The sequence below is a fragment of the Venturia canescens genome, chromosome 1, assembly GCF_019457755.1.
Source record: "Venturia canescens isolate UGA chromosome 1, ASM1945775v1, whole genome shotgun sequence".
Classification (NCBI taxonomy): domain Eukaryota; kingdom Metazoa; phylum Arthropoda; class Insecta; order Hymenoptera; family Ichneumonidae; genus Venturia; species Venturia canescens.
In genome coordinates this window covers 38,188,509-38,213,765 of record NC_057421.1, presented here as the reverse complement: position 1 = coordinate 38,213,765, position 25,257 = coordinate 38,188,509, and the positions used below count along the sequence as shown (strand labels likewise).

At 39.6% G+C, this 25,257-nt stretch overlaps 3 protein-coding genes across 4 annotated transcripts; 2 read left to right on the top strand and 1 right to left on the bottom strand.

Annotated features, from left to right (window-relative positions):
• Positions 1-7,713: 7,713 nt before the first annotated feature.
• Positions 7,714-10,883, bottom strand: LOC122415390 (uncharacterized). 2 transcript variants are annotated; one of them, XM_043427494.1, is made up of 4 exons: positions 8,673-10,883; positions 8,245-8,572; positions 7,876-8,019; positions 7,714-7,795 (listed from the first exon to the last, which is right to left on the bottom strand). In XM_043427494.1, exons 1-4 carry the CDS (start codon positions 8,674-8,676, stop codon positions 7,771-7,773), a joined length of 501 nt encoding a protein of 166 aa, XP_043283429.1. In that variant the 5' UTR covers positions 8,677-10,883; the 3' UTR covers positions 7,714-7,770. The 2 variants fall into 2 exon arrangements, with proteins under 2 accessions (XP_043283429.1, XP_043283421.1); XM_043427486.1 differs by having other exon boundaries at positions 8,245-10,883.
• On the top strand, positions 10,504-15,781 carry LOC122411886 (uncharacterized). The gene is made up of 3 exons (XM_043421003.1): positions 10,504-10,635; positions 10,868-11,423; positions 11,765-15,781. The coding sequence occupies exons 1-3, from the start codon at positions 10,504-10,506 to the stop codon at positions 15,730-15,732; spliced, it is 4,656 nt and encodes a 1,551-aa protein (XP_043276938.1). The 3' UTR covers positions 15,733-15,781.
• Positions 15,782-20,789: 5,008 nt separating this feature from the next.
• LOC122411810 (uncharacterized protein F54H12.2-like) lies at positions 20,790-22,133 on the top strand. Its single transcript, XM_043420889.1, has one exon. The coding sequence runs from the start codon at positions 20,790-20,792 to the stop codon at positions 22,131-22,133; it is 1,344 nt and encodes a 447-aa protein (XP_043276824.1).
• The last annotated feature ends 3,124 nt before the right edge of the window (positions 22,134-25,257 follow it).

Genomic DNA, 25,257 nt, shown 5'->3' with positions numbered 1-25,257 from the left:
AAAAGAGTATGATACAATCGATGAATGAATTGGCACCATGGAAGAAAAAGGTTGGCTTAATGAAGTGGGAAGACAAACCGTGGATTAATGTAGAAGTAAGAAAAATGTGTAAGGATAGGGACACCCTATATAAAAATGCAAGAAGTACAAAGAATCAGGATATATGGGAAGAGTTTAAAATGAAAAGGAATCAAATAGTGGACGTGATAAGACGAAATAAGAAAAAATTTTATGAACAAAACATAGATGAGCAAAGACATAATCCAAGGAAAATGTGGAGAGTACTGAAACAAATAATTGGAAATAAAAAAGATAATCAAGTATCAGAAGGAATAGAATTTGATGGGATAATGTGTAGTGATCCAAGGATAATCTCGAATAAATTAAACCATTTTTTCCTGAATAGTGTGAAGGATATAGTCGATAGTATAACGATAGTGGATAATGTAGTAAATGATGAACAAAATGTACAAATCAATATTAAGTGGATGAGGTTTGAAAAAGTCACGCGTGAAAGTCTAAATAAAATTATAAAGAAGCTAGATATCAGGAAAGCTTCCAAAGAAGAAATTACGGTAGAAATGATCAAATTTGTGTGGGAAAGGAACTCGGTGATTATTATGGAATTGTTCCATAGATCTATGGAGGAAGGGAAGGTCCCGGAGTTATGGAAAACGTCCAATATTCACCCTATACCAAAAGTGAAAGGTAGTAAAAAAGCTGAAGAGCATAGGCCGATAAACACACTCCCTATACTTGAGAAAGTACTAGAGGAATTGGTTAAAGAGCAATTAATATCATATATTAATGAAAATAGTATAATAAATAGAGAACAGTCAGGCTTTCGAAAAGGCCACTCATGTGAAACTGCGATTCAAGATACTCTAATAGAGTGGAGAATGAAGATGGATGGAAGTCAAGTTGTGGGAGTTGTATTTATAGATTTTAAGAGAGCCTTTGAGACAATAAATAGAGAAATAATGTTATGTAAATTAAAAAAATATGGAATAGGAGGGAATGTGTTGGAGTGGTTCAGATCATATTTATACAACAGAAAGCAAAGAGTACAGTATAACAATCAACTATCGGATGAATTGGAAGTTAATTTTGGTGTTCCACAAGGCTCAAAACTTGGACCAATTTTATTCATATTATACATTAATGACGTTGTCGATGCACTAAAAAAATGTGATTGTAAATGCAAATTATTCGCAGATGACATGATGTTGTATGTGTCCAATAATAATTTAGAATATATACAGAACGAATTAAATGAGGGACTAAAGATACTACATAAGTGGCTGAACGAAAACTCTCTGAAAATAAATGTAAAAAAAACTGTTTTTATGACAATACATGACCCAAGGAAAATGAATATAAAAAATAAATGTATGATAAAAATAGGGGAAGAAAAAATTGATGAAGTTCGCGAAACCAAATATCTTGGTGTTGTAATTGACGAACACCTATTAATGGGGAGTCATACGTGGTATATTGCAAAAAAAGTTGGAAAAAAGTGGGATTTTTGAACAGAGTGAAGCGATTTCTTAGTATACCGACAAGAGTTACAATATACAAAACGATTATTGCACCACATTATGAATATTGTAGTTCACTAATGCTCAACTGCAGTGAAGAAAATTTAAATATATTGCAGAAGACACAAAATAGGGCAATGCGTGCGATCTTAATGGTGAACATGTTTATGCCGGTGAGAGGGATGCTATACGTACTTGATCTAATGAGTATTAGAGAAAGAATAGAATACAACGTCCGAGTAATTGTGTATAAAATGAAAAATGGTCTGACACCTCAATATTTGAACGAACACATACGAACTGTGGAGGAAACCCATGGGTACAATACGAGAAATAAGGATAAATTATTGATAAAAAGCACAAAGACTATTACAGCAAAAAAATCTCTTATAATCAAAGGTTTTGAATTATATAATGAATTACCGAAATATGTTCGAGATATAGAAAATTTAGAAAGATTCAAATGGAAACTAAAGGAGTTAATAATGGAAAATAGAACGTTAAGGTAATGTAATGTTAGCATAAATGTGAGAATATGTAAAAACGAAACTGTAAATATCAAATTATACTACCTATTGTATTTATATTGGCCCTGCTATAAGCAGTAGTAGCTGATGAGCTAAATAAACCATATCAATCAATCAATCTCTCTCTCTCTCTCTCTCTCTCTCTCTCTCTCTCTCTCTCTCTCTCTCTCTCTCTCTCTCTGTAAGTAGCTCCAGACGTCTTTTATATCGGCTCCTGCAAGTTTGACTTGATACTGCTGTATTCTGCCTTCGGGCGTTTTGTTTCAGACACGAAGCAAGCTCCCTACTGCTTTGCATCAGTTGGTTTTCTCCAAATTTTGATACCTTGATGCAGTTATTTGCATTTTTCTACGCAAGTTTTCTCCAAATTCATCGCTCATACGCCGCACGAGAGATCACCGACTTTCCTCGGCGCATGCGCCAGCCCGCGCTTATCACCAACACAGACGATCTTCACTGTCACAGCACGCACTACCACAACGTCATTCTCGACTGGTCTTCGACCACTCATGTCCTAATCTGCTGTTCCTGCTGTCTTTGTCTGCGCGCGCACCACACGGTCTGACTCTTCGGCCTATCTTTCAATGGTAGCGTCTGTTCAGCGCACTCTGATATACGCTGTATTGATATTGATACGTTGCGTCGCTGGATCATCTGCGTCTCTCATGCCGGCACTGTCACTGAGCTCCCCACTCACCATGCTAGTTATCCTACTGCCTGGCTTATTCGGCTGTCAATATTCTGCGGACTGGGTGACGTAAAAACCATATCAAAACATAAACATTACCTTCGTGTCTGACTCATCCATGATCTACGTGTCTTCTATTCTGGCTCACTACAGCTACTTCCTTACATTCGAGTTGAGAGAGATTTTATACATTATTTGCCTCACACCAATACAAACTACTGCTCTCACTCCTTCTCTACCTTTCTCACTCACTCCCATTTTCCGTCTCCTCTTCAAAACTTAGTCCTTGATACGACAAAATGACAAACCGCTGCGCATCCTGTAACAAATTTCTCTCCACCACAGACTCAGTTCCATGCTCTGGAAACTACCGTCAATTTTTTCACGCACAATGTGCTGCTTTAAAATTTAATAAACCTCTTCATAACATCAAGAACGGCGAAAAGCTTCTCTGCTCATCGTGTTCCCCTCAAAACTCTGTTGCCACCGCAATTTCGCTCCAAAGCACACCGGATGTAACCATGCAAGAAAACTGCCCGCCTCAATCTCAGCAACTACCGATAGTCTCTCTAAATGATATCATGTATTGAAGCGAAACACCGACTCGAGAACTTTATTTCAACGACATGGCATGCACGAGTGTTTACACCGGCGGCCATGTTGAAAAACTGTCACTTCGCGAAGCGGCGCTCGGGAAGCGAGGCGCTCAGCGCTGACAACCCAATTTCGTTTTCACAAAATTCCCTAGATTCTCAAAATTCTTGATTTTATTCAATTTCAATTAAACAAACTCTTTCTTATTGAGAATAATGAAGCGGATTGTTAAAGAAACGTATTTGGAACAAATGGGTGAAGATTTCAGGATAAAATTATTTAAATTTTTAAGTAAACTTTTCTTTGAAAGATCGAGCGTGCACAGTGCGCATGCGCGATGACCTACTTTCAACAGGCACGTGAAATAAACGTAGTCCAGAGCAAACAATCAATTAAAATAAAAGAAAAATGTTATTGTTCAGAAAATTAATAGAGAATGAAACAAAATAATGGGGAAAGTTATAAAATGAATTAAAATTGATCAAAAAACTGTTTTATTGAATTATATTGAATTCTTGCACATGCGCAGTGTGACTACGGCTCGACTCAGCCAATTGGGACCCACGCGGGGGAGTTAGCGCACCAATCAGAGAATTTAGAGTGGGAGTCCCTGGTTCGAGATTAAGTCGCGCAGCGAATCAGAGAGAGGGACAAAGTCCAAAAGTATTATGATCATTATTTCCTTTGTTTCAACGGGTATAAAAACCCGAGCGCAGAAGCTCCAGCAGCTAGTCTCGTCTCATATCTCGCCACGCTAGGAGCCAGTCACGTCTCGAATCCCTGAGAGCTCGACTCGCATGCCATAACCAAAAGCCAGTCGTGCCTCCGGATCTCGCCGCGTGAACTCGCCCAAATTTCAAGAATAAAGAAACATACAATTTTCGCTTATTTTCAAAATCGCTCATAAAAACAAAGAGCCAAATAACATCGCTGATATCCCACTCAGAATTCAAATAGATTAACACCTTTCCTTTCTCACGCTAAGAGGGCCGGGTTCATTCGATTTCGTTTGAACTCAAGATTCTTAGGTGAGAGTTTCCGATCTATCCAGGAGGGCCGGGACAGTTCGATTCCGTTCTGTCTCAAGATTCCTGGTAGATTTCTAATCCTTTTTCTATCCAAGAGGGCCGTGGCCGTTCGATTTCGTTCGGTCACGAGATTCTTGGGTAGGACTCCTACCTTTCCACGCCAGAGGGGCCGGGACAGTTCGGCTTCGTTCTGTCTCAAGATCTCTGGGTGGATTCTTTACCAACGAATCATTGTTTTCTGAGTGGCAGTTCAATTAATTAAATTCATTAAAAATTATTAAAACCGACCAAGTTTCTTTATTCTTATAACGAGACAATTGCGAGTCATTTATTATTTTGAGCCAATTAAATTATTCCAAAAAGCGAAATATCTCACTAAAAAAAAATCATAATTTGAATTATATCGAGTCAAAAGAGTGAGATCAACCACAAAAATCCACTCGAACAATCAATTTGTATTGTATAGAGTCAAAAAGTGAGTTTCTAAGAATTATAGCTCAATTATCAAATTATCAAATGATCGAATTATCAAACAAAATCAATTAAAAATTTATCAAGACCAGCGTTGGCGAGAATTATTGAAAAATTATTATTGCCAGCGAAACTATCATTATTCAAATAAAAGCGAGCTTAAATTCATTGAGAAATTCATCATAATTAATTCTGCGAAAATTATTTTCTTTTTGTGTGGAGAAAAATACCGGAAATAAAATTTTACATGCGATTAAAATAAAGCGGAAAAACTCGATTTCAAATAAAAAGCCTTTATTTTTGTAAATTTGGTTTAAAACAATTAAAAATTGAATAAAACATTTGTCATTTCAATCTAATTTCATTTTACTTTTGTTTTTCCTTTATGCCCGCTCTTCTTTATTATCGAATTGCTCGAATCCTGGCGTGACGGTGTGCACAAGCACAAACGAACCGTTACAGTATCAAATTCAATTACTCAACTCGTCCACTACAGCTCAGATGCAAAGTTATTGTACCTCCACGAACGCTCGCCTTGACTCGCTTCAGTCTACCCTCTCTACCGTTGGCGACAATGTCACGGAGCTCAGAAGCGACGTAAACAATCTTTCCGCCTCCCACGAAAGTCTTGTAGGTAAAGTTACCACTCTCGAAGGCGATCTAGCTGCAGTGAAAGCTGAGTGTGCTCTCTTACGGGAACAAAATTATGCTCTCCAACAGCAGCAAGCTGCAAACTCCGCTGATGGCTCAAGCAAAAAATTTCTCTCAGAAGTTATTATATCGGGAATACCTTCTTTGCTCTCTGATCGTCCCCGTGACATTGTCCTCAAAGTGTTTCAAGCGCTCAACATCCCAGAACTTATGTCTGACGTCTTCAAAATACGCAAACTTGTTAAGAAATCACAGCAAACTATCGGAGAACCCGCTGGTTCCCAAACTCAAGCGTCTCCTGCTCGCCTCTCCTTTGTTTTGACCTTCAAGTCACAACTCATACGGAATCACGTTATCACGAAAAGACAAGAATTTAAAAATGTAACTATTAGTGATATCTTTGGCATCGCTCAGGACGGCAATCTGTTTATTGCTGCGTGTCTCTCCCCTGATATTTATAAGCTTCTGCGTCTTGTAAAATCTAAGCCCACCGAACTTAATCTCCAGGCCGTCTGGACTTCTTCAAACTGTGTATATGTTCGCAAATCAAATGAAGCTCCCGTCATTAAATTATCTTCTGAATCGGATTTGTCAAAGCTAAATTGACTACCATTGAGCTCAGTGAAGCACCCCCCCCCCCTTTAAATACAATCTTGCCAGCAGGCGACACCCCCTCGTTCTCCTCCATTCAAATCGCTAGTTTTAACGCTAACTCTCTCCTAGGCCATATCGATGAGATACGATCCCACTTCACGAATTCGCCTTGGCACGTAATTGCAGTCTGTGAATCTTGGCTACATCCACTAATTTCTGATGATCTCGTGAAGCTGGATAACTATTCAATTTTCAGAAACGACAGGTCTTTGAAGAGGGGCGGTGGTGTCGCCTGTTATATTCACAACTCACTCAGAGTCAGTATTCTTGCCAAGTCTGATGGGACGGACATTAATTCACCCGAATTCCTCATACTTGATCTGCGAACACCCGCTGGAGACTCTTTATTATTTACCTGTATCTATAGGCGCCCGTAAGGCAAACTTTTTACAAACTTCGGAAATGTATTCTCTCGATTCTCTTTCTCCTACGAAAATTTTATCATTTGCGGCGACCTAAACTGTAACTTGCGTAGCTCGAGTTTCGAAGCGTATTTCTTAAGAGGCTTTGTCAACTCCCTCTCCTTAAATCTAGTCGATACCGGACCTACCTATCATACAGCCACCTCTGATTCAATCCTCGACGTTTTTATAATTGATGATCTGAACAAACTTATCAATTTCTCCAAATCTGATACCCCATTCATTGCGGGACACGATCTCCTCTCTATAAACTACAAATTTCCTGCTTCGCAGATACTGTCTCGCCAAATTTCCCGGAGGTCCATCAAATTTTTCAATGATGATCTCTTTTGTACCACACTGTCGTCACTCATTACGTCGAAAATGCCTGTGTTGTTAGACCCTGTTTCTCCCTCCGAACTCGAGCAATCTATTTCGACGTTTCAACTAGCCCTCACTTCCTCTCTGAATTCTCATGCTCCATAAGGATTTTTCCTTATTCGCAAGCATCCTACCCCTTGGATTTCCCCCGCTTTAAAAACTAGAATTAAGCATCGATCTGTTTTATACAAACGCGCCAAGCGGTCCGGTTCTATCCTCGCACTAGCAGTCTATAGACAGTACAGAGACGACCTCTCCGCCGATCTGAAGGTAGCCAAAAACCAGTATTATCTTCAAAGATTTTCGACAGCCTCTAATCCAACAGATCTCTGGAGGGAACTTTCCGATTTGGGACTCGCCAGATCCTCTCCTTCCACTCCCTTCTCTTATTACTCTCTGAATCAGCTCAGTAGACTACATACAGGTATGGCGCCCCCCACTCCTATCCCCACTCCTTCCCCCACCACAACACCTACCCACTCCAAGCTATTTTTTCCCACTCCACAGGTAAATAGCTTGGCGGACAGGTGTGAGGGGGGAAGGAGGGGGATAGTGTGAGAAGTACCATACCTGTATGTTTTTCTACTTTTTCTTTTTTTACGTTTTTACTTCATATATTAAGATGATGATAATGATGATGTCGATGATGATGATGACGACGATAATGATGCTGATGTTGATGATGATGATGACGACGATGACGATGACGATGATGTTGATAACAGTGATGGTAGTCGGAATTATGTGAATAATTATTTTCGAAACACATTCGTATTTTTATTTTTTTTATTTTTTTAGTTCATTTTGAAAAATTTGACAATATTAATGTAATGGCATTCAGTTTCGCTTTTTCTTCTTTCTCCTGGAACAGAAGAATTAAAAAGAAATTTTTAAATTCTATTATTTGTTTTTTAACAAAGTTTGGAAAAATTGATTACTTACGGATCTTTTATTTCTTCCTCCTCGTTCTCGGAAAGTACCACTCTCTTCAAACTGACGCTCAGCTTTTGTACATTCGGGGGTCGGGGCGAGTCGAAATCTATCGGAATCAGCTTCCATTTATTTATTTCTTCTTCTTCTTTCTTCCTGAAATAAGTGAAATGTATTGATTCATTAGTTGAATTTATAAACAATATCAAATTTGTGAACGTTGGAAATAAAAATTTAGGAATTTGGAATGATTGCACTACGTCAAACATTTAAAACATGTTAATAACAAATCATTTTTTTACTTTTCATTAGGCTAAAATTTTTTCAATTAAAAAATCCAAAGATTTTATTCTACATGGAAAGCCAGAAATATGAACTTACTGTTTTTCTATCTCTTGAATAACTCTGCGTTTTTTGAAAACGACATCGGCCCATGAAGGAGACTCAGACTTCCTTTTCCCGCTGAAGATTTCTTTTTTCGTATTTCTTCGTTTCCATAATGCCCGTGAACGGACTGCGTTTTGATGAGCTTCAACATCATTGGCTGCTCTCCGATAACTCCATACGTTTATCTTCGGAGCAGCCTGAAGTTCCGGAGTGATGTCGTCGTAGATCAGGTACACCCGTCTTTCCCCATCTGTTACCTCCACCCAAATATCTGGTTTTATCCATGGGTCAGATGGAGAAACGTAATCTTCGTAACGGAGCTCTGGAAAAAAACTCTGTTTAAAATTATGCCACTTATTTCGCACACTCACGCACAAACACTGCACAAATTCCCGAAATTTTTTTTTCAACTTTTCACTTACGCATTGTTTCACTTTTTTAACTCGATTCGAACACTTCAAATACTGGACTGCTAATGAGGTGAAGATCATCTAAATGAACGAGTTGGACACCTTGCTCCCCCACCCCATACAGCTGCTGAATTCGCAATTTGATGTCTTAGGCTTATTCCCACGAAGATATCTGAACTCGAGTCCGCAGCGCTGTCTTTTTTCTTTTTTCACTTGAGTTTTTTATTTGAAGGAATTTATTCGTTCGTATAATGGTTTTGAAGATTTTCATGTTTATAGTTATAATAGAAATTATTATTAAGCACTTATTGATTAAACCTTACTACTACAAATTATTTTCCAAAAATTAATGTGATTTTCCCTCGTAGACTGTTACGAGTTGACAAATTTCAAATCGGAACAGTGTAGTGATTTCAGAAATCACTGCTTCCATCGAATTTCGAACGAAATCAGGGTATTGTTCACCCATTTTTTGCCGAGTTTCTTCCATTATTTTTCCCAAGTAGTCTTCTGTCTCAAGGATTCGCATTACATCCTGCTGCCCGCCGCTTGCAATGTGGAGATCATGGGTGGTGGAGATTATGATGGTCACACACATATTTACTGCTGCACTCTCACGCTCAAGTTTTTGCACATGAGCGTCGATGCACTTGCTGACTTCTTTCAACTTCTTGAAGGTCGATCCCTGTAGGATAATATTGCACTGTCGAACTCCGGTGGGAACCTCTCCAATTGCTGGTATACTAGTGTTGCTGAAGCAGACTGCTGATTGTTGAAAGCAGGAGGTAAAAACGGTGCAATGCGATCCATGAACGATTTTTGTTCCAAGCATTCTTTCAGCGTCCCAGCGTGGCCCTCCAAAATAATGCGAAATTCGATCGTAGTCCGATTTAAAACTTTGCCATCCCTCGATATTGAGAGTTACTCCGATGAAAGAATTTGTCAACAATTTGATGATTGGTGTAAGAATTCCGGTTTTAGGAGAAAGCTCAAAACCTGATGCAATTATTTTCCCGAACGAATTATTCATCCCGTAAACAACTCCCATCACGAGCTGAGATGACGATGATGAAACTCGTTGCACCTCCGTCATTGTTCCGGTATACTCCATTTCTTTGATGCTTCAGGTTTGTAGACACTTGAAATAATGATAGCAGATCGGAAAAAAATTCCGATTTATATATTTTCCCCCACCTCTCACCGTCTCAATCACAACGTGATTGGATAAAAAAATGATATTTTTCATTATTTTTCGAAGTCAAACGCCGCCTCCGTTTTTGCGGCAATACATACATATATTCACATATGCATATATTGACACCTACTCACATGCTCGCATCTGGAGACAGAAGTCTCCTGAAGTTTTCGAGCACACGTGCAAAAATGCAGCGTCGACGTTATTTTCCTCGAGAGAGAAAAAAATGAAAGTAAAAATATCTGGTTAACAGTTCGCCACGTTTTTTGGTGAAATATGCAGAATCTCCGATCAGAACGGACAACCTTGATAACCGAACTTGATCCTTCACATCCGTTCTACTCAGCATTAGACTCGATAGAATGTGGGAGTGTGAAGGAAAATAATTCTACTTTTTGTATTTCGATTTAACTTCGATCCGTGTGAACGGAACTCGATCAGCATTTTATCCTCATATCCATGTAACGTTCTTCGGTGAATATGAATCCCTGTGAATTATTTTTTATTCTACCCCCTCTTTTTCCTATACCTCGTTGGTATCATTTCGAGATGCAACGAGTGGAATTTTTCAATCTATTCAAATATCGAAGAACTCTTTTGAAAATCTTTCATTTGATTTCTGACATTCAAAGAGTTCGTTCGGTTAAAATGTCTCGAGTTATTCCGCGATATTTATTGGGTGAATTATTCAAGTTTTTGGTGCGTCGTGTTCCGCGTTTAGCTTCAAGATGGACGGATGCTAAACAGAAGGAAATGATGTATCATTTACCTTCAGGTGTAGTGCTTCGAAAAATTCGTGGTGCTTTATTAGATTTATCGAAACGTGATATTATCTACGGCAGGAGGACGGGATATTTTCACTCTACTCCTCTGATTGATTCACTTGTCAGGGTGATACGTCGCCGAGGATGGAGTGATGATCCTGAGTTAGCAGGGATATTTGACGAACGGGGTAAGTGTCAAACAGTTTATGAATGCAGGTGTGAGTAAGCGAGTACAAGTGTGAAGTAAGCGAGTAAGTGAGAGTGTGAAAGTGAGTGAGAGTGTATGTGATTTAAATTCTCACTCAAATTCTCATAAAATCATTGTGTGTACAGTGCGACGATACCAAGAATTGTGTAACGAAGAGGAGCGTTACGATTTCAATGAAGAAGGACGCACAGATTCCGACGATCACGACATAGATGATACTCCTAAAGCCGAAGGTCATCCAAAAACCGATTGCTGGATCGATACGCGAGCCCCGGTAGTGATAAAGCCCTGGGAAATCAAGATAACGGGTCCATCGTATCGAATCGACGAGGAAATAGGGGACCAGGCGGTTGCAGGACCTTCAGGGATCGCTAGAACATCGGGAGTACGTCGTTTGAATTTTGAAATCAGCGATTCCAGCAGTGAAAGCAGCAGCAGTAGCAGTAGTGAAGAAGAGATCAGTGAAGAGGAGAGAGATGAATCTGATCACAATGTAGATCATGATAATGAGGCTGATGATGAGCTGGAAAGGATCGAGTGGGAGGATGACGAGGAACAATTTTCTGATGCCTCTGAAACCTCTGAAGCCGATTCAGGTAAGAAACAAAAACGCTCTTTCGTAAAATTCAAATAAATCATCAACTCCGGGCTCTTTTTCATAATCTTATGTATATAACGGAAATTGAAAAAATACAGGGTATTTTTCCGCGGAGAATGATTTTTTTGACATCGATCCTTTTATACGTGAGGCTGATAGGCGAATTTACAACGCTGAGAGGGTTCTAGAGCTATTGGAAACATCCGATGATAATGAGGGGGAGTAGAGATTGATCAACAAAAAAAATTTTTTGTTAGTAATCACCTATGTTTTTCTTATGTTTTTACTATTTATCTGATTACTCATGATTAGAGTACTTATCTTTTTTTTCATTTTTAGTTCACCAAACCGGCGGAGGAGAAGAATGGGGTGATATTCTGCCACCAGGCCAACGCTTCCAGATTTTAAGCGAAAGGGCGCGCTACTTTCGCCGTTTCAAAACACGAGGACGGGAAATTGTATTAAAACTGAGGAAACCTCCAGAAAACGCGGACCAGTTTTCTTGGATTCAGGGAGCGATGCGAGACGTTATGACTCATCTCACGGAATCATGCGAGCCTCACGATTACGCTGGACTGGAAATCAATTCTCCAGGATTTTCTCAAGGAGCAGCGTGGCTATCTTTTCGACCTGTACGTGACTTCTCGCTCGATGATATTTGGAAATTGATCAACGAAATTTCACAAAGCGCCCGTGAGTTTAGAATAGTTGATGATTCCTTAGAAATAAAAATGTGTATCGTTCGCGGCGTTCAGGGCGGTGGTCGTGGGGGCACTACTCTCTCTCACGAAGAGGTAGCTAAACGCTCAATTCTACATATAGATAATCGCGATAATTTATGTTTACCTCGATCACTTGTCACCGCCTATGCTTACGCTGACCGAGGAGAATTGCGTACAGGAGAATTGCATAAAAATTGGCAAAAAATACGCGATTCTCGACGAGAATATCAACGCTCAGAGGCAATAAAACTAGTGCAAAAGGCTAACATCCAAATTCCATCTCGTGGATGCGGGCTACGCGAAATAAAATTATTTCAAAAATATTTTATTCGTGAGGGTGTTGCCATCGTAGTCTACGAATTTCTTTCGTTCGGAAAACGTACCCCCGCGTTGTTTGATGGAAGAGAAAATGTTATTTCAGAGTTCGGTCGAATAAAGCATACTTTGTTTATAATTTATTACGAGCGTTCCCGTCATTTCCAACCGATTTTAAATCTAGTCGGAGCTCTCGGAAGTCGAGGATTTTGTTCATTGTGCAACACTGGATATACTCGCGCGATCGAACATCGGTGCTCCAAAGAATGCTCACGCTGTAAATCAGTAGAATGTAGGGGTAATGGCGAGCCACTCACCCCGTGTAATGACTGCAATCGTTCATTTTTTGGAGTACAGTGTTTCGAGTTGCATAAAAAAGCTAGAGCTCGTAAAGTCCGAGGATGTAAAAATAAGCAAGAATCTAGCGTTTGCGAAATGTTGAAAATTTGTCGCTCTTGTTCTAGACATATTAAAAGCTGGTGCAAAACACCTCACGAATGTGGAGTGTCGTTTTGTAAAACATGCAAACGCGTACGCCCCACATCGCATAATTGTTATATTGCTCCGTTGAAAATTAAATCATTTGATCGGAAAAAATCAACGGAACGAAAAAATTTAGTGTTGCAATTTATTTTCTATGATTTCGAAACGCAGCAGCATACACGTTTACGAGGAGATAATTCTTCTCGTGTTCATGAACCAAATCTCTGTGTAGCTCAACGTGTTTGCCTCTCGTGTTTAAGCGATGAAATCATAGAAAATGAATGCGAAGTTTGTGGCCAGAGAGAATTTGTATTTCCCGACGACCCAGTAGGAAATCTTGTAAAATTGGCTATTAATTCAAAATTTGAGAAAATAATTTGCATAGCTCATAACGCTCGAGGATTTGACGGTCAATTCATACTCCGTTATCTCATTGAAGATCAAAAAACTCAAATGCCTACACTGATAATGAGAGGAACAAAAATAATTTCCATGAGAGTAGGAAAAATCTGTTTTCTCGATAGTTTGAATTATTTGCCAATGTCTCTCAGTGCGCTACCGAAAGCATTCGGATTTGATGATATTGTGACAAAAGGTACATTTCCTCATCTGTTCAACACTCCAGAAAATCAAAATTATATCGGATCGTTACCAGCTCTGCACTTTTATTCTCCTGACAAAATGTTTACTGCGGAACGTAAGCGGTTCATGGCATGGTACCAAGAAACGAGTGACTCTGGATATATTTTTAATTTTGCTGAGGAATTTTTGCGATATTGTCGCGATGATGTATCAGTGCTACGTCGAGCATGCTTAGCTTTTCGTAAATTATTTATCCAATGCGGTAAAGTTTGCCCGTTTGCTGAAAGTTGTACAATAGCATCAGCATGTTCATTAGTATATCGCAAAAACTTCCTACCAGCGGATAAAATTGCACTATTACCCCCTGGAGGTTATCGATGGGCTGATAAACAATCTCGTAAAGCTGTTTCGTGGCTCGTATGGCTCGAGCGAGAAAATGGTATTATTATCACACACGCTGGTCGCACACGAGAGCAGCGTTTACCCCTGGGCTTACCTCCGGTAGACGGATATTACGAGGAGAACAATATTCGTCACGTCTTGCAATTCCATGGTTGTTATTGGCATGGATGTAAACGTTGCTTTCGTATAAATAGAGACAAACGAATGCGTTGTGATGATACAATGGATCAGCGATACGAGCGTACTGTTACGATATCAGCACGAATTAAAGAGCAGGGATTTTTACTAACAGAAATATGGGAATGCGAATATGATGCTATGTTGAAAAATAATGATGAAATGGCTGAATTTGTGAAAAATCACCCTATGGTGATTTCAGAACCGCTTGAGCCGCGTGAAGCATTTTTTGGAGGAAGAACGGAAAATTTTGTAAATATGTACGAAGTAAAAGAAAGTGAAAAAATAAAATATGTCGATGTATGTTCATTATATCCATGGGTATGTAAAACTGGAAAATTTCCAATAGGTCATCCTAAAGTGTACGTCGGTGAGGAGTGTCGCGTTCTCATTGGACAAAATAATTCTTTAGAGCGTGTTGAGGGCCTGGTCAAGTGTACCGTTTTACCCCCTCGTGATTTGTATTTTCCGGTTTTACCGTTTCGAGCTCATGGAAAATTGTTATTTGCTTTATGTAAATCATGCTGTCTGAATTTAGATACAAATGGGAATTGCGAGCATGAAAATCCAGAAGACCGTGCTTTCAACGGTACATGGGTTGTCGATGAATTGAGGAAAGCGATCTCACTAGGTTATACTGTATTACACGTAGACGAAATTTGGCAGTACGAAATTACGCGCTACGACCCTCTAACTCGAAGCGGAGGTCTTTTTGCAGATTATATAAATACTTTCCTAAAAATCAAACAAGAAGCCAGCGGAGCACCAACGAATTGTGTTGGGAATCCTGAAGCGTTGCAACAATACATCGACGATTATAAAAATGCAGAAGGAGTCGAGCTTGATGCAAATGCTATAGATTTCAACCCGGGTCTTCGTTCGCTTGCCAAACTCGCTCTCAATTCTTTTTGGGGAAAATTTGGACAGCGTGAAAATCAAACTAATACTTTGATTATTTCTACGCGTGTAGAGCTCATGGATTTACTAACAAGTCCAGAAATTGAAATTACAGGAATCTTACCTGTAAATCATAGAATTATGTACGTAAATTACAAAAACGCTGATGAGGCTATTCGACCATCGCTTACAGCAAATGTTGTAATTGCAGCATATACGACGGCACAGGCACGACTCAAACTGTATGAATATTTGGAGGGACTTGGTCGTCGCGTGTTGTATTGTGACACCGACTCGTGCATTTATGTAAGTCACGAACGCAGTGATGAATACCAGCCTCCTGTCGGACAATTTCTCGGAGATCTGACTGACGAGTTAAGTGCGTACGGAGATGGTTCATACATCACTTCGTTTGTGTCGGGTGGACCAAAATTCTATTCTTTTATTGTGCGTAAACCTGATGGTACCACTATAGAAGTATGTAAAGTTAAAGGTATCACATTGAACTTTCAAAATAGTCAACAAATAAATTATCAAACGATTCGCTCATTTGTGACGGGAGAAAGGAGTGCACCAATCGTTTTGAAATTCGATGCAATAAGACGTACCGAGTTCCATCATGTAATTTCACGCGAAGAAACCAAGTCTTGCGCCCCAGTGAGTGTAAAACGTCAACAGGACAGAGAATATTGTACCCTACCCTACGGTTTTGTTCGAACAACGGCATGAATGTGAATTGAGTAATAAAATATTAATATAGGGTGTAAAAAAAAAAAAAAAAAAAGAAAAAAAAATGGGATTAGTATTATCATATTTTTATTGTTTAATTTTATAATAAGAAAAATTATGTACAGTTTTGTAATGAAAAAAATACTGCGATAACGTTTAATAAAAATGGTGAACTTTATTTTTATGTATGTTTACGGAAATAAATTGCGCCTTCCTTTTTTTCCATCTTAGAAGATAAAGTTTTTGCGGTGACACAACGGAATTCCATATTCTCTCGAAAATGAATACTATTTTGCGTCTAGCTCTGGCGTGTAGGGTAAAGAGGCCTTGTTCTACTCTACCATCCACAGGGCTTCATTTTGCATCGTGGGTAAAAAGGCCTTACTCCATTACACCTGACACTTCGCATTCTTTCGAAGGCTGGACGTTATCTCGCGGCTAGCTATTTTACACCTCAGGTTTAAAGACCTGGCTTCGCTACACTTGTTATCGTGAATTCTTCCGAAGGACGGATATTATTTCTTAGCATGTCTGAATAATGAATTCTTCAGAAGGTTGTCTGTTATTTCCTTATTATTTTTATGCTGAGAAGAAAAAGGTAAGAGGCGATCTCTCACACTCCAAAAAGGTAATGAAGACTATGAGATTTAAAAAAAAAATAGCTAGTATAAATAATAATGAACGAAGAGTAATAATTATTGTTTATTAACATAATTCTGATTGTTATTCCAAAAGTTAATTGAAAAAAAAATCAGGTTACTTTTTAAGAAAGTCATTCAGTTTAACATTTTTTATTCTTGTTTTTATGAACGTGAACGAATATAAATATAGAGCATTCGATTTTGACAATCATTTCTCATTATGGATCCGCGGTGGAAACATCCATGGACCTCCATAATTTGCGGACCTACTGGTTGTGGCAAAACTTTTTTCGTAAAAAAATTTTTCAAATACATTCACGAAATGGCTGACGTTCGTTTCGATCGAATACTTTTTTATTACTCTGAATGGCAACCTGGTTATTCAGAGTATGGTAATAAAATCGAATTTCGCGAGGGATTACCGCAATCTGGTGACTATTCAGCAGACCAGCGTCCTAAACTTATTGTGATCGATGATTTAATGCGTGAGGCCTCAAATAATAGCATTGTAGATTTATTCACAAAGGGGAGTCATCATAAAAATCTGAGCGTCATTTTCATAACTCAAAACATATTTCATCAAGGACGCGGACAGAGAGATATTTCTTTAAACACGAATTATATCGTTATTTTTAAAAATCCTCGAGACCGCGCCCAAATACAACATCTTGCCAGGCAGGTTTATCCAGAAAATCCTCGTTTTTTGCAAGAAGTATATTTTGATGCTACGTCTGCCCCTCATGGCTATTTATTACTGGATCTTAAACAATCGACACCCGATAATTGCCGATTTCGCGCATGCGTATTTCCTGATGACCAATATAATTACGTTTATTTACCAAAAAAAGAAATAAAAACGCGCGACACATCTCGCGATGTTCCAGTAATGCGTTTGTAATGGCAGCGCGAGGAAGTCTCGGTAAAAAACATGTTATAATTTTACGAGCACTTTGCTACTTTACACAAAATCAACTACGACAGATTTTACGAATAATCGAACCAGCATTAATCCGAATAATCTGTGAATGTGCGCTCAATGTATTGCTCGGTAATGTGAACCTCAAAACTAGTGAAAGACGTCGGCTGCGAAAATATGCAGTATTGATTCGCCGCTTAGCTGAAAAACGAGGAAATTGGAAAACTAAAAGACGTTTCATCATCAATCGCTGTACTGCCTTTCTCAAGCTTCTCCTTGTTCCGGTATTGAAATATTTTGAGCATGGAACACGCGAGGAAAATGGTTCTCATTCCACATGATAATCTACATCGTCTTGGAGAAAAACAACAGAAATCCACTGACGAAACGCTTTCTCCTCCTCTAACAACATCTCTGAGCAGTGTTCAAACGAGGGGAACTCCTCTTTCTCGTTTGGACTCCGAAATGGCTGAAATTTTGAATTCTACATCGTATGCTAGTGATAGAGATAAATCGACAGCATATCTACAGATTTTACATAGATATCTGAATCTCACTTCACATTCAAAGTACGATGAGAAAAATAAATTGAATACTTCCGCAAAAACGGATGAAACTTCGGAAAAACATGAAATGGAAGCGGATGAAGATCATGATACATCGGAACAATCAGCTGAGATGAGATCGCGATTAAACGACACTCTTATTATCGACAGTGTTCCAAAAAAATTTCACCCAAAGGCTAAAATGTTATTGCGCAATCTTCATAGAAATACCTCACCCTCAAAAAGAATGAGTTGGGATGCGAACGGCGTGGTATCTATAGGTGGTACCAGAATTCCTAATTCCAATATTGTTGATCTCATCAATGATGCGATGCGTGCTAGAAAACGAGTTAAACCGACGGGTCGTGCTCATTTCGCTGAACATCTCCGAAAGATACAGATGCCTCGAGAATTTATTGGTAACCCTGAGGTACTTCAAGAGCCTACAATCATCGAAGCATCAACGCCCCGCAAACGCGTCATCTCCCCAGAGATTGCTGATATAACTTCAGATACAAGTAGTAGTGAGTACGAGGAGACGGACGCAACTGGGTTTCAACAAGGACGTGGCCGCTCGAGTAAAAAACGAATTATTTGGAGATCGTTAAAACTATGAAACGATTCAAATCGATCTATTATAATCCCTCCCACCCTGCATCCTTTTCTAACGCTGAAAATTTGAAAAACGTAAAAGGTATTGACAAAAATAAAGTCGAGCCGTGGTTAGAGACTCAAGACGCTTATACCAGACATCGGCTCATCCGACGTCGATTTCCTCGACGTACATATAATGTGAATAATATTGATGATGTATGGGAAGCTGATCTGGCGGACCTCCGTTCTATCGCGACATACAACGATGGCTACAAATATATTTTAGTTGTAATCGATGTGTTGAGTAAATTTGCCTGGATCGAGCCGCTGCGTGATAAAACATGCGGAAGTGTGTCTCAGGGGTTTGCACGGGTACTTTCACGCTCAAATCCTAGATTTCCCCTTCTTTTACAAACAGATCGCGGTCGAGAATTCACGGGATCTCCTTTCCAACATTTTTTAGCACAAAAAAAAATTAATTTCCGTACAGCGCGTAATCCCGATATCAAAGCATCGATTGCTGAACGATTCAATCGCACACTTAAAAACCGAATGTGGCGATACTTTACATACACGCGAAACAAGCGTTATATCGATGTTTTGCAAAAATTCGCACATGCGTATAATCAGACGCGTCACTCTGGCACACGAATGCGACCTTTTGAAGTGACTTTAGAAAATGCTAGCCTAGCTCGTGAAAATCTCGCGCGCCGATATAATTCTTCGAGAAAAAAATTAAATATTGAATTGCCTAAATACAGTGTAGGAGACTTGGTGCGTATCAGTAGTGCAAAAGCTGCGTTCGCGAAAGGTTACGAAAGTGGATGGACTCGAGAGATATTCAAAATACAGCGAATATCAAGGAACCGTCATCCAGTCGTATATATTTTACACGATTTAAACAACGAGCCCATTGACGGAATCTTTTACTCGCAAGAATTATCTCGCGTTCGTTCGGAATAACGAAATTCTAAAATTGCTGACTCTGCAAAATGAATTTTAGAGACAAAGAATTTTTCTTCGTCGTACTGCCTAGTAACAGCAGTACACGATATTTTCCTAACAATGCCCCTACAAAATTCAACACCAAGTTACCACGCCATCTTCACCTAGATGGAGTGTGGGGAGTAGCTGTCAAAGAAATAAGTTATCCAATGAGTTTCTATCACATTCCGCGAACACCGCATACTGTAACTTTTGAACACGGAGATTATGATAAGTCTGGTCGCAGTGATCATAGTAAACGTTTAGAAGAAACGGATATTATTCCGAGCGGCGTGTATCGTACTATCAACACTTTGCTTGATACGATAAATAATTTACCATGTATAATGGAACATTTAGAATTTACCCAAGAACATAATGGATACGTTAAAGTTTCGCGAAAATGTGATGAGCCGAGGTACCACGGGTTTCGTATGTCTCCTTCAATTGCAAAAATGTTAGGATTCGGTGAAGTTACTGAGGAGGGAAAAGGTATCAGTTTTAAACATCCATATAAAGGTTATCGCCCTGCGTCTCTAGCTCGTGCAATCCCGCATAGTCTGTTCGTATACTCAGATATTTGCGAATCCTATATAATTGGAGACGTCCAAGCACCATTATTATCAAAAGTTTCCATAGAAGTCGAAGATGAATATGTTTATGGAGCGAACAGAACTGTACACTTCCCTTCTCCACGATACATCCCTCTCATACGCCATGAAATCCACACGATCGAAATCGATATAAGATACGAATTTGGACAACCAATTCCATTCGAGGAGGGGACGTTGACCGTGACGCTACATTTTAAGCGCTTACAATAAATAACTGATGGAACATTACTTCGACGACGAGGATGCTCTGCTGGAATATGGGCGTCGCGGCTATGGTGGAATCAGTCACGTCTATGTCGGTGCCCTAAACCAACGAGGAAACGGAATCGGAAGTTTTTTGGGAGGACTCTTTCGTCGTGTATTACCGCTTCTACGAAAAGGAGCTGCTGCGATCGGTAAAGAAGCTATTCGCACAGGTGCCAATATCGCATCTGATGTCGTCAGAAATAATATGAATTTGAAGGAATCATTTCATACCAGACTACGCGAATCTGGTAATAATTTAAAACGGAAAGCTGAGGAAAAAATAGATAAATTAATGACGGGCGCGGGCTATAAAATGAGGAAAAAAGCGTCATCTGGTCATTCTCTCAGTGACCGTGGAACGAGACGAACCGCTCAGAAAAAGAAGAAAAGTGCTAAAACGAAAAAGAAAACTAAGAAGAAACCGACTAACAAACGGAGGAAAACGACGAAAAAAAGGAGAAATTATCGTAGCGTAGCTGATATATTTGCATAAGAGATCGTTCGGAATACAGCGAACATGGCTTTCTTACATACACACTCACGCGAATGTTTAAAATCTGAGCTCGAACTTTTTTCGCTACCACCTACGCAAACTACGATCGAGGGATCAAATTGGGTGCACTATAAGCCTATTTCCTCTCTAACAGATGATTCTCCGATAGAATTCGTCGTTCCCGGACAAGGTGATGAGTACATCGATCTCGCTCATACCATGTTAAGTCTTCGTGTGCAAATAAAAACTCCATCTACCTCTTTGCAAGCTGAAGGATCGAAAGATGCGCCCAAGGAATTACCAGAAATTGCCCCTGTAAACAATTTACTACACTCCATGTTTAATCAAGTGGATGTGTATTTAAATCAAAAACTCGTTTCACCACCGAATAACGCTTATGCATACCGTGCTTACATAGAAACATTGTTAAATTATGGGCCTGCGGCCAAAAAATCTCACTTGACTTCCGTTTTATGGAGTGATGATACTCCAGGGAAAATGGATGATACGAGTTTTAAAAATAATATCGGCTTGCGAGAAAGAGCAAAACTACTATCAGCTGGAAAAACAGTCGATTTAATTGGACATTTACATTGTGATATTTTCAATCAAGAACGTTTCCTTTTAAATGGTGTAGAAATGCGTCTGCGACTTGTGAGAGCAAGAGACTCGTTTTGTCTAATGAGCTCTCAACCGGATATTTCATGTGGCTTGAATATAAGCGAAGCTACATTATTAGTAAGACGAACAAAAATTGCACCAGGAGTTTTACTCTCTCATGCTCGTGCATTGGCAAAAACAACAGCAAAATACCCTCTTACACGCGTTGAAGTTAAAGCCATTTCGCTACATGGAGGAGTGCATGGAGAAACGATTGACAACATCGTGCTTGGGCAACTTCCAAAACGAATCATAATCGGATTTGTCGATAATCGAGCATATAATGGAAACGTTCAAATGAATCCGTTCAATTTTCAAAACTATAAAATCAATTACCTCTCATTATATGTGGATGGGGCGCAAGTACCTTCTCGACCTCTGCAACCTGATTTCACCCAAAATAATCTTTACATTGATGCCTATCATACATTATTTTCTGGTACAGGAATACATTTTTTGAACGAGGGTAACTCAATCAATCGAGAAAATTATCCAAGGGGTTATTGTCTCTTCGCATTTGACTTGACACCTGATCTTTCCGCGAATATCAGTTCGCATTGGAATTTAGTGAAACATGGAAGTGTGAGAATCGAGGTACGATTTGCCGAGGCACTCGCTTCTACTGTAAATTGTATAGTATATGCAGAATATGATAATGTTCTGGAGATCGATGCCTCGCGTCAAGTAATTGCTGACTTCAGCGGTTGAACTTCAAGAAAAAGCAGGTGTCAGATTACTCTGCATTCGTCGTTCGTCTTTTCGACGGAGAATTGGATTTTAGAGAGAAAACAAGTCAGTTCATTGCGCGCCGCTGTTCAGTACGGACGTAAAAAATGGAAATAATCATCGACATTCAGGGAATGCGTGATAGAGAGCATCGTTTTTTACCGAAAGAAGTTGCCGTCGTTGCTCTAAATCAACCTTTCACCATGCATTGGATTGTTTCTCCTCCATACGCATTCCACGAACTGCCCAGCATAATACGTCACGAGAATCAAATTTTGACTCTTCATCACCATGGATTGGAATGGTACGAGGGTGATGTCTCCTGTAAACAACTTTATGCCAATTTGCGTGAAATAGCACGGCATGCAAAAACTATTTGGACGCGCGGTCACGAAAAAGCCGATTTATTGAGCCATGTAATTACGCGAGAAATCAACGATCTCGAAAAACCGGAATGGGGATGCCCAGGATTCAAAAAATTATCCACGTCACGCAGTAGATGTCTACGACATAGTTTGGGTGCTGTGAAGCCTACGAATCGTTGTGCATTAACGCAGGCTCTCATGTTGAAAAAATTTATCCTACGGATGAATAATCAAGTACCTGTCACCGTACTCCCAGAGGAGGAGAAAAAAAATCCAGAAACGGACGACAAGAGTGAAGATTCATTTATGAGTTGCTTCCCCTGTATAAATTTTCCTCAAACCGAAGTTCTCATTTGAAGGAATAGAAACTTATTCATGAGCATTATCTGCGATATGCATCTGTTATGAATTCAGATATAAAGTGAAAAAGTATATCTTTTCACCATTCTTCAATTTGCTAACGGAGCATGAACACACAACAAATTCGAGACGCTCTACGTTATTTACCGATTGCGACTACTGGAGTATTTCCGGCTGATGAAATTCCTCGTACTTGGACAAGGCCTGCTGGAATAATTGTGAACACAGATGAACACTCAAAACCTGGCGAGCACTGGGTCGCAATGTACGTCGATCGAAATGGAAGCGGATGGTACTTCGATAGTTACGGATTACCACCAATCATTCCACAACACCTCGAACGACTCCGGAGAAATTGCAAGTTCTTCCGTTTCAACGTTAAGCAACTCCAAAGTGATTCTTCAGACGTTTGTGGCCAATTTTGTGTTATTTTTTTGCACCTTATGTCTTGTGGTTTTGGTATGGATAAATTCAACAATCTCTTCTCTGATAATCCCCGAAAAAATGATGAAATAGTGCGTCAATATTATAAAGCCTTCGCATCCCGTCGGATAAATAACAGTGTTCGTAAAAATGATATGATGAGTGGTGGTGGTGGTAGTTTCACGGATCGTAGATTTGCTTGTACACAAAGGTGTTGTACGCGTAGATAATAGAATGCAGCGCGTCAACTACATAAACAATATTGTCATCGTAATAAATATATGGGTTTTTTCAAATATTTTGTAAACCATTAATGTATTTAGAATATGAGTGAAAAATAAAAAAACAATTTAAATGTATTCAACAGTGTTATTCGACCCACTACTCCCAAAGAGAAAAAAAGAAAAAAGTAGAAAAACATACAGGTATGGTACTTCTCACACTATCCCCCTCCTTCCCCCCCCTCACACCTGTCCGCCAAGCTATTTACCGGTGGAGTGGGAAAAAATAGCTTGGAATGGGTAGGTGTTGTGGTGGGGGAAGGAGTGGGGATAGGAGTGGGGGGCGCCATACCTGTATGTAGTCTACTCAGCTCAACAATTTCTTTACCAGCGTATCTAATGCCCCCCCGCCCTGTGACTGGTCTGTATTTGTCCAAAATGCTTCCAACATACATATCTCACTTCCAGAATTTAATTTCTCACCTGTCTCTGCACCCGATATCAACTCCTTAATCAACTCTTCTCGTACGACTCTTACCGAAGATCCCGACGGGATTTCTCTATTTTTCCTTCACAAAATTATCCCCGTTCACTCTCACCTTCTCGCCTCCCTATTCAACTCATCCTTCACCTTGATGCACTTCCCAAATTGTTGGAAGCGAGCTTTTATTCGACCCTTATTTATATATATCAACTGATATATATATATATATATCAACCCCCCTCGCTCTGAGTCCGACTGTCGCCCCATAGCGAATTTATGTGAACTCTCGAAACTGCTTGAAAGGATCGCGCATAACCAAATAACAGCTTACCTACACTCACGATCTATCCTCGATAACCGTCAATCCGGCTTTCACAAAGGCTTCTCCACTCAAACAGCCCTATTACGCATCTGTACAGACATCCGTAAAGCAGTTGATCATAGGAAGCTCACAGTCTTGGTCTTATTCGATTTCAGCAAGGCTTTCGATACTGTTCCCCACTTAAACCTGCTCCTTAAATTACGTGCACATGGTTTTTCTGTTCAAACCCTAAAATGGATTTTCTCCTACTTGACCGGTCGCTCTCAGGCTGTAATTGACGAAAACAAAAACTGCTCATCTTTTGTCCACACCACATCGGGCGTCCCTCAAGGGTCTGTTCTGGGCCCATTGCTATTCACTCTCTTTATCAATGACATTTCTCATAATAAACTACTCTACTGCCAACATATGATCTATGCTGATGACACCCAGATCTACTTGTCTTGCTCTCCCTCCGAGCTTCATGATGCTCTTCATAAAGTTTCACATGACGTCAATGTCATTGCTACCTTCGCAGATCAAAATGGCCTCAAATTAAATCTCTCCAAAAGCAAAATCCTTATCCTTGGTAGTAACTCCTATATCAACCAACTTGATCTCGATTCTCTACCTCCTATCGAAGTTAACTCTGTGAAGCTATCTTATGTCAACGAAGCGAAAAATCTGGGTGTCACGATGTCAGCAAACCTGTCCTGGCATGGCCATTTACAAGAAATTTCTCGCAAAGTAAACTTCACCTTATATAAATTGAGTTATCACAGAAAATCCCTACTGCCTCCTGACAAAATCGCCGCAGTAAAATCTCTAATCTTTCCCATCTTGGATTATTGTTGCCTCGTTTATAACGATCTAACAAATGAGCTCAATGATAAGCTGCAAAAACTCATCAACTCAGCAATACGTTTCATTTTCAATCTGCGTCGTGACGTTC